The sequence below is a fragment of the Chionomys nivalis genome, chromosome 4 (assembly GCF_950005125.1).
Source record: "Chionomys nivalis chromosome 4, mChiNiv1.1, whole genome shotgun sequence".
NCBI lineage: Eukaryota > Metazoa > Chordata > Mammalia > Rodentia > Cricetidae > Chionomys > Chionomys nivalis.
The window spans coordinates 38357051-38371705 of record NC_080089.1 but is presented as its reverse complement, the minus strand read 5'-3'; the positions used below and the strand labels follow the sequence as shown (position 1 = coordinate 38371705).

At 37.0% G+C, this 14655-nt stretch overlaps 1 protein-coding gene across 1 annotated transcript; it reads right to left on the bottom strand.

The window, feature by feature from the left end:
* Positions 1-6254: 6254 nt before the first annotated feature.
* LOC130873472 (olfactory receptor 148-like) lies at positions 6255-7187 on the bottom strand. The gene has a single exon (XM_057768340.1). It carries the CDS (start codon positions 7185-7187, stop codon positions 6255-6257), a length of 933 nt encoding a protein of 310 aa, XP_057624323.1.
* Between the last annotated feature and the right edge of the window lie 7468 nt (positions 7188-14655).

The window sequence follows — 14655 nt, the reverse complement described above, 5'->3', positions numbered from 1 at the left end:
GCCAGTTAAATTTAATTATCTAGTAGTTTACAAGATTAAGGGAACATGCTTAATAATGGCAAAAACTGTGGTAAAAGTGGGACTGTTCCTCCAATGCCAGTAGAATATTTTCCTTTGTTTCTTAGTCTTCGTTATGTCTGCTTGTCTTGGTAATCCCAACATGTTTTGTCTCTCCAGACCAGCAAGGAAACATGGGAATAATTCAGACACAGTTCACATAGCAATATCAGAAGGGAGTTAGGGGTACATACAGATCCTGAAGATCACCCACATTTATTATCAAAAGAGTTTTTGTGTCAAAAAGTAAACTGAGGGGGAAGTTCATTAGCATTCTGTTTCCAGGGTAGCAAGACTAAAGTCATATCCCCTACTACAGTTGTTCTGTCATGTAGCTTGGATTAACACCTCCTCCCTGGCGATCACCATAATTACAAAGAAAAGAGCTGAATGATATTAGCATATCCTGACCCTTTTGTTAGGGTAGCCACAGCCTTTCTGGAGGGCTACATGACCATCCCAGGTGAGAACCATGGCTTGAGAGCCTGGCCACCAAATAATGTAGAAATATGTGGCTTATACAATATTGCCCCACATCTGCTCAGTGAACACATGGAATGTTGTCATAATTGTGCTTGGTATAGAGTAGAGACCATAATGTGCTTGGTTTGCCTAACTGACAATAGCAGCTTCACAAAATCACGATAGCATGTGATAATTGTTTTAGAAAGTATTAATACACAGTTTGATATTATCCAGTCATTTACTATGATTGTAGTTATTATAGGCAGATTTGTGATAGAGATTTAAAGAAAGTAGCTGCATGAAGGCAGTACTCACTACATCTAAATGGATCAATCAGAGAAGTGGGTTTTTGCCATAACCAAACAAGACTGGCATGCAACTTTTAGAAAAATCACGCTGTAGGAACAGATCTGAAAAAGTGAAAAAAATGCTTTCATTCTTCAGGGGACTATCTTTTATGTATCTTTTTCTCATGATTATTATTTTCTCTGTACAAAGAACACATCCAACAAATTTTTATTCATAGGACACTTTATGATTCTTGGAACACAACCAATGTTGAATTACCTGGCAAAGAATAATAAAGGACTGCATTCCCACAAAATGGGAAAAGGAGTCTGGCCATCCTGTATAGGAGTAGGCAGCCTCCACAGACACTATTCCACTAATGAGAGAAACAGGAAGAGAAGCAGTAGGCACTTACACGCATAAGGAATCATGAATGATTCAACATAAAAAGACAGATTTCCCTCTCTTGTATTGCCAGATTCTTCAGTTGAGTTGTGAGAACTACATCTCGCATTTTTCCTTTTCCATAGAATTGGGTATCTATTCTGCAGCTTCAGATCCCAGGTGCTCTTCATTCAGAATCACACCAAGAGGGTGCTGCATGTCTGCTGGCACCTGGAGCCATGTCTTAGTGGAAGCAAAATCATCTTACTTCCCTCGAACTTCAGTGGTATCTATGTCCCTGTGGAGCCTCATCCCCAATCTAACTTAAGTCTCCGGGAGCCTAAGCCCTCTGAGCATAGGGAACAATTAAATGCAGTGTTAAGAGTTTCATAATAATCAAGGTAATTTTAAAGGAAGTGGGACTCAGTGTGAATCCCTCCAGTTCTTCTTTTTATTTTTTTCCACCTGCAATGGTAAGTTTTCTTTGTCACTCATAGTGTTTTTCACAGATCTTATGGATGCTACCAGTCCAGTTCTCTCTTGTTTCCAGTTTCTGCCTGATCTCTTATCTCTTGTCACTTCTTGTGCCCAACTAGTCAAAAATCATTCACAAAGATGTACCAGTTTAATAGAGGCAGGGTAATGCTGTTATTTGAACAACCATATACTTACTTTGGGCTGAAGATTCTACTTGTTTGAAAAGAAGGTAAATATCAATATTTTAAAATACTAAGTAGTGGTATATATCAGAAGTACAGATGTTTGGGTTAAGATATCAAATCTGAAATAGCCTCTATTTGTTCTTTATTATATTATAGTCACTCACAGAATAATGATAATTCTATCAACCAACAACCAGACCATGCCTTGAGAGAAGTTGAAGTAAATCATTAAGGAACTGAATAGTGAACAGTTCCTATTAATAGTGATGCCATAGGAATAAAAAAAATCATATAAAACTGTCTTTTATCTTTCTTTTTTTGGTTTCAAATATTTTTATTGTTTTTTATATTGAGCTGTATATTTTTCTCCACTTCCCTTCCTTCTTCTCCCCTCCCCTTCTACCTTTGCCCATGGTCCCCATGCTCCCAATTTACTTAGGAGATCTTGTCTTTTCCTACTTTCCATGTAGATTAAATCCACATATGTCTCTCTTACGGTCCTGAAGAACTTTAAATCTTTGAAGAAAGAAATTGAAGAAGACACCAGAAAATGGAAAGGTCTCCCATGCTCTTGGGTAGTTAGAATTAACATAGCAAAAATGGCATAGCAAAAATGGCAACCTTACCAGAAGCAATCTACAGATTCAATACAATGCCTATCAAAATCCCAGCAAAATATTCACAGTCCTCAAAAGAACAATACTCAATATCATACAGAAAAGTAAAAAACCTGGGATAGCCAAAAAATTCTGTACAATAAAGGAACTTCTGGAGACATCACAATCCATGAGTTCAAACTCTACTACAGAGCTACAGTATTGCAAACAGCCTGGTATTGGCATAAAAACAGACAGGAGGACCAATGTGTTAGGAAAAATCCTAAGACAAGCCGATGTAAAGAAATCCAATCAGGTCAAATCAAACCAATTAAAATGCCCATATTTTATTGAATGCAGTACTCTCGGATGGACAAGAGCCTGGCAGGGGAGACAGAAAACTGAAACTATGTGTTCCTCCTCTAGGTACCCACTTAATTACCCTGTGGGAGTGGTCTTGATCCTTCCCCAAGGAGGGGTCAAGACATGGCATGCAGGGATTTGGAATACAGACCACTCCAACTCCCAGGTCAGGGTGTAGGATGGATTCCAGGGACTGGGTTGATGCTCCCAACTAAACATCTCATTCTAGACTCTTTGGATATAGGGGTGACAGGAAGTTGAGGTGATAATCATGACCAACATTTTAGGATCTCTTTGGAAAAAGGGGCGTAGACTCAAGTCTGACTACTTCTTGCGGGCTTGGGACGACATGGGAAAGAAGAGACGTGGAAATGAAAGTCGGCCCACTCACACACAGCAAAAGGTATGGTTGGGGCAGCACCTGGTTTGCTGTAGTCCTCAGGCAGCTGATTTTTGAGGGACATGTGAAGGCAGGTGGCTAGGAGAAAAAAAGATTGTTATTGGTCATATGAAATGGAGCTAGCCATGGGATGAGACATAATAGCAGATGAAACCAGATTTTAGTTGGCAGGTGTCCTTTAATCAGAAGATTTGGTAAGTGTCCTTGATTTAAGAGAGCTAGTACCAATGGTGAAGTCCCAGAGGCTGGTGCAGGTGGTTTTGGAGTTGTCCTGGGAGTGCTTTGTAGATTGGTCTTGGCTTAGGCAGCAGGAGTGACCTGTAAAATATGCTTTAAACTGGCTGGGGTTAGTGTAGCAGTAAAAGAATTAAAGGAACTGGGAACCCTGGATTTTTACCAGACCTGATTCTGGTGTAGCAATAGAACTTTTTCAGGAACCTGTTAAATAACTGGAACAGATTTACATCTTGGTGTCAAAGGTTGCTTTAGGTTAAGACGTATGAACATTTCAGAAGGCAATTACAGGAAATTGGGAACTCTAAATCTCTGAAGATTGAAACCTGTTAATCCTGGACTATGTAGCCTGTTAAAGAACAGTACTTTGAGTTCAAAACCTTTAGACAGATATGGGAGGAATAAATGAGCAAAAATGAGATGAGACAGTTTTTTAGCTAGCAGGCAATCCCAAATCTTCTCGTCCGTGGAGAACACCAGTCTTAGAAGTAGTGTTTGTCATTAGCTGTCGAATACAAGAGGTCCAGAGATTTATTTTGTGTGGGACTCTTTAGTCTACCTGTCTTGGCAGGATGAGCAGATCAATTCCCTGGCGAAGCATCAGAAAACTGGAGAGGTATAAGTCCACATTGTTGCTGTGTGGGTGGCTAAACCAAACCAAAGGCAAAGCCCAGAAGCAGAAGGTCTTCTGTCTTCTTGGAGGAGCCAAAGGGTGCTGCAAACCTGGCATGTGTCTGTGTTAGTTCTTATTGTTAAAATGTCATGATCTCAGATTTGTAAAAGTACTTGAGAACTAGGTACCATTACCTGGTATTCTAAACTGGGCATATAAACTAAATTAAATAAAATACACATCTCCCTGGGGGAGGCTCAGGACCATTCCCAGAGGGTATTTAACTAAGCACCCAGAGGAGGAACACATTGTCCCAAGTTTTGCATGTACTCCCCATTTTTCTGTCTTACCTGCCAAGCTCCTGGCCACCCGAGAGTGCTGCATTTAATAAAACATGGGCATTTGAATTTGGTTTGATTTGACCTGCTTGGATTTCTTTGTACAGTGATGCAGCTTTTCTTAGAATTTTTCCTAACACAATGGAACAAAATTGAAAACCCCGATATCAATCCACACAACAAAAACACTCAGTTTTGACAAAAAGGCAAAAAATACAAAATAGAAAAAAAAGTATATTCAATAATTGGTGCTGGCAACACTTTATATCAATATACAGAGGAATGAAAACAAATCCACATATATATCACTCTGCACAAAACTCAAGTCCAAATGGATCAAAGACCTCAATATAAAGCCAACCACACTGAATGTCACAGAAGAGAAAGTGGGAAATTTACTTAAACGCATTGGCATGGGAGACCCCTTTCTAAATATAAGCCTGGCAACATAGACATTGAGAGAAGCAATTAATAAATAGGACCTCCCCAAAAAGAAAAGCTTCTGTATAGCAAAGGACACAGTCAACAAGACAAAATGGCAGTCTACAGAATAGGAAAAGATCTTCACTAATCCCATATCAGGCTGATCTGCAAAATATATAAAGAAATCTAGAAATTGGTCATCCAAAGAACAATTAATCCAATTAAAAAATCGGGTACAGACCTAAACAGAGAACTCTAAACAGAGGAATCTAAAATGGATGAAAGACACTTAAAGTAATGCTCAACATCCTTAACCATCAGAGAAATGCAAATTCAAAACAACTCTAAGTTTCTATCTTACACGTGTAAAAATGGCCAAGTCAAAAACATTGATGACAACTTATGCTGGAAGGCATGTGAGGTAAAGGGAATGCTTCTCCACTGCTGGTGGGAGTGCAAACTGGTACATCCACTTTGGATATCAGTATGGCAGTTTATCAGAAAATTAGCAAACAACCTACCTTAAGAAACAGCAATAACACTTTTGGGAATATATACAAAGGATGCTCAATCGTACCACAAGGACATGTGCTCAACTATATTCATAAAAGCATTATTTCCAGATACTGGAAGTAACCTAAGTGCACCTTGACCCAAGAATAGATAAGGAAAATGTGGTATATTTACACAATGGAATACTACACAGCAGAAAAAAAAAGGATGACATCTTGAAATTTGTGGGCAAATGGATGGATCGAGAAAACATCATATTACCAGAGGTAACCCAGACCAAGACAACGTTTCCTATTTCTACTTGTGATAAAGGAAACTTCTATACTGCTAGTCATGCTTGTGTTTAGTAACACATTTTTATGCAGGTAATACTTAATAGTACAATAGCTACTTTATTACTCACTTATATATTATTATACTTTTGGCATTAATCTAGACTGTAGCCTCTTTTATTTATATAAAAATGAAACATGGTGGCAAAGAGCATGCCATCAGTAGGTTCATTCACCTTCAATTACTGGGTATTTCTATTGCCTTCAGTATCCAAGCAAGTAAAGGGCTGGTATCATCTGAGCTGTGTTAAGTACACAGATTACTATTAGAATTTATAAAGGTCCCATTTTTCAGATTATACCTGGAAATTAAGGCCCATAATAGTATTTTGTTTCCTTAAACCACTTTGCTACCAAATATTTTCTTTATTATTTATCTATTTTTAAGACATTTTTGTCTGCCAAGGTGTGAATGTGGAGTCAAAAGTAACTTTCAGGAGTCACGTCTCATCTTCTGTCATTTGGTTCTGGGGTTTGAATTTAGGCAGGGAGTATTTGCCTATGGGTTTGTTTGTTTAAGAAAATGAAAGAGGAGATTGATGAAAAAAGATAATAATTTTTAAAAATTAATTATGAACTGCATAAATTAATTCCTAAACACCTTAGCTAAAGTGTGAAATACCCTTCTTAAAGACCTCTTTACTTCTTTGTTCCTCAGTGAATAGATTAATGCATTCAGCATGGGTGACACAATATTATTTAATATTTGCATCAAAGCACTAAACAGGGGGTTTGGTGTGCGCTGCAGGTAGATGATGATGACAGGTCCATAGGCACAGAGGATGGCAGTGAGGTGGGCACTGCAGGTAGAGAATGCTTTCTGCCTGCCCTCTGCTGAACGGATTCTCAGAATGGCAATCCCAATGTGTGCGTAGGAGACACAAACACTGAAGAGAAGAATCAGAGCCAGAAAGCCAACATTAATGGAACCCACCTTCTGAGCCAGTCTGCTATCAGAACAAGCCAAAGGCAAAACAGCAGGAAGGTCACAGAAGAAATAGTCCACTTGATTAGATGCACAGTAGACTAAATGAAAGGTAAAAGAGGTCAGGATGGTGGCGTGAAGAAACCCCACTGAACAAGCTATTGTTACCAAGCTCACACACACTCCAGGTTTCATGATGAGCATGTATCTCAGTGGGTGACAGATGGCAACATAGCGATCATAAGCCATCACAGAATAGAGGCAACCTTCAGTAGAACCCAGGAGGTGATAGAAGAACAGCTGGGCAGCACAGCCTTTATAAGAGATGGTTGGGCTCTGACTAGAGAGATAAAGTAGCATCTTGGGGCAGGTTACTGATGGGAACAGCATATCAAAAATGGATAGAAGTAGCAGGAAGAAATACATGGGAGTGTGAAGTGTAGATGAAGAAACAATGGCTGTGAAAATGAGTGAATTTCCAAGCAAGGTGAATAAATAGATGAATAAGAACACAGCAAAGAGTAGAGTCTCCAGTCCTTGTGTTTGGGGTATTCCCAGAAGGATGAATTCATTGAGTAGTGTGGAGTTCCTCATTATCTTCAAAGGTAGTCTTGGTACAAACAAGTTTCAGCTAAATCCAAAAACAAGGAAATAGAGTAATTACAAGTAATTCAACACTAATATAGCAATTATCATTCATACTGAAATTCAAAATTGGTCTCATGTTCTGTTCATGATTATGAAATAATATCCAACAGTATCCAAGACTGGATACATCATGCAGAGTAAATGCTTGATTTATTCACATTTCTGCAAGAGTAGCAAGTGCTTTTCTAAGAGATTCATTGGAGAGAGAACCCACTAGCCCATTAATCCATTACTTAGGAAAATGTCAACCTTTCGATGTATATGACTTCATTTCTTTTCTGCATACTTCAAAAGGGAAACTACACATTGATAAATACACACAGACACAACAAACACACATGCACACATGCTAATGTAATGATTTTTAAAAGAGATTATGAATATTAAATCTAAATATCAGCTTTATTAGACACGTCTAATAATTACAGATGACATTGATATTGAATATTAGATATTTTTCTAGAAATACTTTGGAATTAGTAAAGTATACTCATATTTCCATATTTGAAGACACTATATTCATTCCTGATTACTAATACAGAGCTAAGTAAAATTGAACACTGCCAAATAAGGAATGTCTCAGAAAATGTGTCACAGGGTCAAACAGAGAAACATGCTAAATGTTCTTAATCATTTGCATAACATGAATGACCTGCAAGCACAAGTTTCTGGTTATTTTTCAAAGCATTTGCAGAGTTATACAAAGCACTCATCACACACTCCACACATTTATCAAATATGGACTTGAGCATGACAGCTTTGTCAGAGTAAAAGATTGTGGTTTTCGCCTCCGCCTGCTCCTTGAAATACAATCTAGCTCTGTGTTGTTTTCTATCAATCAACAGAGGGAAGTCAACTGCTAAATATCGGTAATCTTTCCTGGGTTTTCATTGTGGGTGTCTGTCACCACGCTCTCATGGACAGGTCATTGTGAACCATGGAAGCCCAGGTGATGCTTCCATCTCCAGCTTCACCTCTATGATCTGCAGTTTGGACTTACTGAGTGTATGGAAACTGTCCCATTATAACTGTCCCAATTACTAACTTTATGCTCAATTTGTTTGATCTTTCTTTTTTCATATTTAACATCTACTGATTGATGCATTTGTCTTCTAAATATTGTAAGATTAAGCCAATTCTTTCCATCTCTACAAAAAAGATTCTGATGGATAGAGCACATGTTCCTGGAGAGTAAATAGTCCTAGGTGCTGCAGCATTAATCACAGTAAATAAAGCATATATAATATAATGAAATATATATTACTCAAACGTATATATGTACACGCATTCAATGACAGCTTCATAATTGTTGATAACTGTTTATCATATGCTTAAATAAAAACACACACGATAGTGTGGAATAAAGAAGAAAATGGAGTTCTTTGTTTAAAGAAAAAATGGAAAACTTTTGTTATTGAATATTTTTTTGTAACAAAGAGTGTGAAATTTGTCGTATAAAACTACCCAGTTAGTACAGAATTACTAACTGTACTAACATGTGTACGATGGGTATAGCCTTAGATACTTGGTTTATGTAATGTGTCTTTGTCATGGGATACCTAGTGACTTATATATTTTATCAATTCAATTGGTTTATTTCCCTATTGCCACTTGATAATGACGATAGATGGTTCGTCCAATCAGGTTCTTTCCGTCTAATGTCCTTTCGCGGTGTTTGTTGGAAGAAAGTCAGTTTTCTTCCTTTTTGTTTCCTATAATCCTCTGTATCTGTGACAGAACTTTTCCTACATTGGAGGCCAGTTGTTCCTAACTGTAGAAGCGAGGTCACAATGGCCACTGGGTGGCTCTCATGGTATGGATCTCTCTGCACAACCTCCTGGAATATTTCAGACCAACTGCAATGGAGTTTAATGGAGACTAGAGCACACCAAATAACTGTCATTTAAGTATTTAGTAGATGAACATATTTCTAGGCAAACACATCTAAACACGTGGTACTGAAAACTTTGGTGTGTGGTATATAATGTTTTAACTGTGAAAAAATAAAGAATAAACTTAAGTAATGTTTTGTAGGCAGATCAACAGAATTATCTGAGGAACTACACTTGAAACTGTGGGTTGTTCTTCTTATTGTGTTTAGTACATCAGTTTCTAATCTCTGAAAGAATGATAGTATTACATTGCTGTTAGACCAAACAAGGTACTACAATAAGGAGACTTCTAATGTCTGCAGATGCTCAGCAAAGGCTGTTTGCTTCCTCAGTCAAGGAAAGTAGAAATGCTCTGTGGGAACATGCTTAATAATAGCAAACAGTGTGGTAAAAGTGGGACTGCTCCTCCAATGCCAGTAGAATATTTTCCTTTGTTTTTTAGCCTTCATTATGTTTGCTTGTTGTGGTGCAACCCCAACATAAATTATCTCTCTGGACCAGCATGAGGCACGGGAATAATTGAAACACAGTTAACATGGCAATATCAGAAGGGAGTCTCAGGGTACATTTATTCCCCAAACAGTTTTTATATCAAAAGGTAAACTGAGGGGGAAGTTCATTAGCATTCTGTTTCCAGGGTAGCAGGACTAAAGTCATATCACCTACTACAGTTGTTCTGTCATGTAGCTTGGATTAACACCTCCTCCCTGGCGATCACCATAATTACAAAGAAAAGAGCTGAATGATATTAGCATAACCTGACCCTTTTGTTAGGGTAGTTACAGCCTTTCTGGAAGGCTACATGACCACCCCAGGTGAGAACCATGGCTTGAGAGCCTGGCCACCAAAAATGTAGAAATATGTGGCTTGTACAATATTGCCCCACATGTGCTCAGTGAACACATGGAATGTTGCATAATTGTTCTTGGTATAGAGTAGGGACCACATTCTGCTTGATTTGTCTAATTGACAATAACAGCTTCACAAAATCACTGTAATGATTGTATGTGATAATTGATTTGGAAAGTATTAATACACAGTTTGATGTTATCCAGTCATTTACTATGATTATAGTTATTATAGGCAACTTTATGGTAGAGATTTAAAGAAAATAGTTGCATGAAGGCAGTACTCACTCAGTCCAAATGGCATCATTCAGAGAAGTAGGTTTTGGCCATGACCAAACAAGGCTGGCATGCAACTTTTAGAAAAATCACACTGTAGGAACATACCAAAAAAGTGAGCCACCTAAGAAATGCTTTCATTCTTCAGGGGACTATCTTCTATATATCTTTTTCTCATAATTATTATTTTCTCTACACAAAGAACACATCCAACAAATTTTTATTCATAGGACACTTTATGATTCTTGGAACACAACCAATGTTGAATTACCTGGCAAAGAATAATAAAGGACTGCATTCCCACAAAATGGGAAAAGGAGTCTGGCCATCCTGTATAGGAGTAGGCAGCCTCCACAGACACTATTCCACTAATGAGAGAAACAGGAAGAGAAGCAGTAGGCACTTACATGCATAAGGAATCATGAATGACTCAACAAAGACAGATTTCCCTTTCTTTTGTTACCAGATTCTTCCATAGTTGTGAGAGCTCCATCCCAAATTTTTCCTTTCCCATAGAATTGGGTATCTATTCTGCAGCTTCAGATCCCAGGTGCTCTTCATTCAGAATCACACCAAGAGGGTGCTGCATGTCTGCTGGCACCTGGAGCCATGTCTTAGTGGAAGCAAAATCATCTTACTTCCCTGGAACTTCTATGGCATCTTTGTCCCTGTGGAGCCTCATCCCCAATCTAACTTAAGTCTCAGGGAGCCTAAGCCCTCTGAGCATAGGGAACAATTAAATGCAGTGTTAAGAGTTTCATAATAATCAAGGTAATTTTAAAGGAAGTGGGACTCAGTGTGAATCCTTTCAGACCTTCTTTTTATTTTTTTCCACCTGCAATGGCATGTTTTCTTTGCCACCCATAGTGTTCTTCACAGACGTTAAGGATTCTACCTGTCCAATTCTCTCTTGTTTCCAGTTTCTGCCTGATATCTTATCTCTTGTCACTTCTTGTGTCCAACTAGTCAGATTCACAAAGATATACCAGTTTAATGGAGGCAGGGTAATGTTGTTATTTGAACAACAATATGCATACTTTAAGCTAAAGATTCTACTTGTTTGAAAAGAAAGTAAAAATCAGTATTTTAAAATACTATATATTGGTATATACAGACATACAGATGTTTGGGTTAAGATATCAAATCTGAAATAGCCTCTATTTGTTCTTTATTATATTATAGCCACTCACAGAATAAAGATAATTCTATCAACCAACAACCAGACCATGCTTTGAGAGAAGTTAAGAGAATTTATTAACGAGTCAAATAGTGACCAGTTCCTATTAACTAGTGATGCTATAGGAATAAAAAAATCATGGAAAACATGTTTCCTATTTCATTTTTTGTTTCAAATATTTTTTTATTGTTTTTCTTGTTTTTCTTGAGCTGTATATTTTTCTCCACTCTCCTCCCTTCTTCTTCATTCTCCTTCTACCTCTCCCATGGTTCCCATGCTCCCAATTTACCTCGGAGATCTTGTCTTTTATATCTTTGAAGAAAGAAATTGAAGGACAGCAGAAAATGGAAAGATCTCCAATGCTCTTGTGCAGATAGAATTAACATAAGTAAAAATGACAATCTTACCAAAAGCAATCTACAGATTCAATGTAATGTCTATCAAAACCCCAGCAAAATTTTCATGGACCTCAAAAGAACAGTTCTCAACTTCATACAGAAAAGCAAAAAACCCAAGATAACCAAAACAATCCTGTACAATAAAGGAACTTCTGGAGGCATTAAATTCCTGACTTCAAACTTTACTACAGACCTACAATACTGAAAACAGCCGGGTATTGACATAATAACAAACAGGCAGAGCAATGTGTTAGGAAAAGTCCTAAGACTAGCCTCTCTGCCGGTGTAAGGAAATCCAATCAGGTAAAATCAAACCAAATGTTTTAATGAATGCAGCACTCGTGGATGGCCGAGAGCTTGACAGGGGATACAGAAAACCAAAAATGATAGAGTTCTGAAAATTAAAAGCTTAGGAATTTGAGGAAGAGCTACAGAGGCATGCTTCACCAATAGAATACTAGAGATGGAAGAGAGAATCTCAGTTGTTGAAGATACAATAGAAGAAATGGGTACAGAGGTCAAATAAAATGTTAAATCTAAAAAATTGTCAAAAAACACCCAGGAAATCTGTGACACTCTGAAAAGACTAAACTAAAGAATAATAGCTATAGAAGGGGGAAAAAGCAGTTCAAAGTCCCAGAAGATGTTTTCAACAAAATTAGAAGAAAAATTTCCTAACCTAAATGAGGATGTGCCTATGAAAGTACAAGAAGAAAATAGAAGACTAAACAATTTGGAGCACGAAAGAAAGCTCCCTCACAACATAATAATCAAAACATTAAATGTATGGAACAATGAAAGTATATTAAGAGCTGCAAGGGAAAAGGGTCAAGTACTGTATAAAGGCAGCCATATTAGAATTACACCTGACTTCTCAATGAAGACTCTAAAACCATAAGGACCTGGATAGAAGTGCTGCAGGTTCTAAGATACCACAGAAGCCAGACAGCTTATACTACTATAAAAACCAAAGTTCTCAATCACAATAGATGAAGAAAATAAGGCATTCCATGATAATATCAAATTTAACCAGTATCTATATACAAATCCAGCTTTACAGAAAGTGTTAGAAGGAAAACTCAAACCTAAGCAGGTTAACTACCCACATGAAAACACAAGAAATTCATGCTCTAACACCAATAAAATCAAAAGAAGGGAAACACACAGACTGCCACTGCTGTTACCACCACCACCACCACCACCACCACCACCATCACTACCAACAATAAAATAACAGTAATCAACAGTCATTAGTCACTGACATCTCTCAATATCAATGGTTTCAGTTATTTTACAAAAAGATACAAACTAATAGAATGGATAAGAAATCAGGATCCATTCTTCTGCTGTATCCAATGCATACATCAACATTAGTGATAGAAATTACCTCAAAGTGGGATTTGAAAAAGACATTCCAAACAAATGGTTTTAAGAAACTGGATAATTCTCTACTGAATGACGACTATGACAAGGCAGAAATAAAGAAATTGAAGATCTCCTAGAATTTATTGAAGATGAATGTACAACTGAAGAAGGATGCTTAAAAGAAATCCCACACTAGCTCAGAATTGAGAATAATAAAGGGTTATTTATTTAGGAGTAGATTCCAGATCACAATCCTCTGCTGGAACAGGGAACAGCATCCACATGCTGCAGCTGGAAGAGCTTTACATGGGCATAAATAGTATAAGAGGCCATGCCCAAGTGGGCTGGTAACTTAGAGGCTACTGGCAAGTAGGAATTCCTATAGCATACAACATCACCAAACTTATGAGAAACAATGGAAATGGTGCCCAGAGGTAAGCTCAGAATACTATTGCCTACATAAAGGAACTGGAGAGATCACATACTAGCAATTTAACAGCATACCTAAAATCTTTAAAATGTAAGAAGCAAGCATACCTAAAAGGAGTAGATAGAAAATAATCAAACTAAGAGCTGAAATCAATAAAATAAAAACAAAGAAAACAATATAATAAAACAATACAAAAATACCAAAAAGAGTTCATTCTTTGAGAAAATCAACAACATAGACAACCCTTATCCAAACTAACTAAAGACAGAGAGAAAATATCAAAATTAACGAAATCAAATAAAAAAGGGGCGATATAACAGACGGTAAAGAAATCTAAAACTCATTAGGTCATACTTCAAAAACTTGCATTCCTCAAAATTGGAAAATCTAAAAGAAATGGATAATTTTCTCTATTGACACCACTTACCATAGCTAAATCAAAATCATGTAAATAATATAATTAGACCTAGAATCTCTAAAAAAAAAAAATAGAAGCAGTCATTTAAAATTCCCCCTACCTCTCCCTAAAAGCCAAGCCAGATAGTTTCAGAACAGAATTCTACCAGATTTTTTAAAAAGAGCCTAAGTCAAGCCAATTCTCCTTAAATTATTCCACAAGTTAAAAACTAAAGGAAAATTGCCAATTTCTTTGTATAAGGCCACAGTCAATCTAATATTCAAATCACACAAAGATTCAAAAATGAAAGAAAATTACAGACCAATTTTCCTTAAGAGTATAGATGCAAAAATGCATCTATGTATTTTATAAGTTTCAATAAAATACTTGCAAACCAAATCTAAGAACATATAAAAAATTGCCCACCATGATTAAGTAGGCTTCATTTCATAGATGCAAGGATGGTTTAATATATGAAAATCTATCAACATAATCTATCATAAAAAATACATGATCATTTCATTAAAAGCAGAAAATGCTTTTGACAGAATTCAACACCTCTTCATGATAAAATCCTGGAGAAATTAGGGATATAAAATGCATACTGAAACATAATAAAGGCAGTTTACAG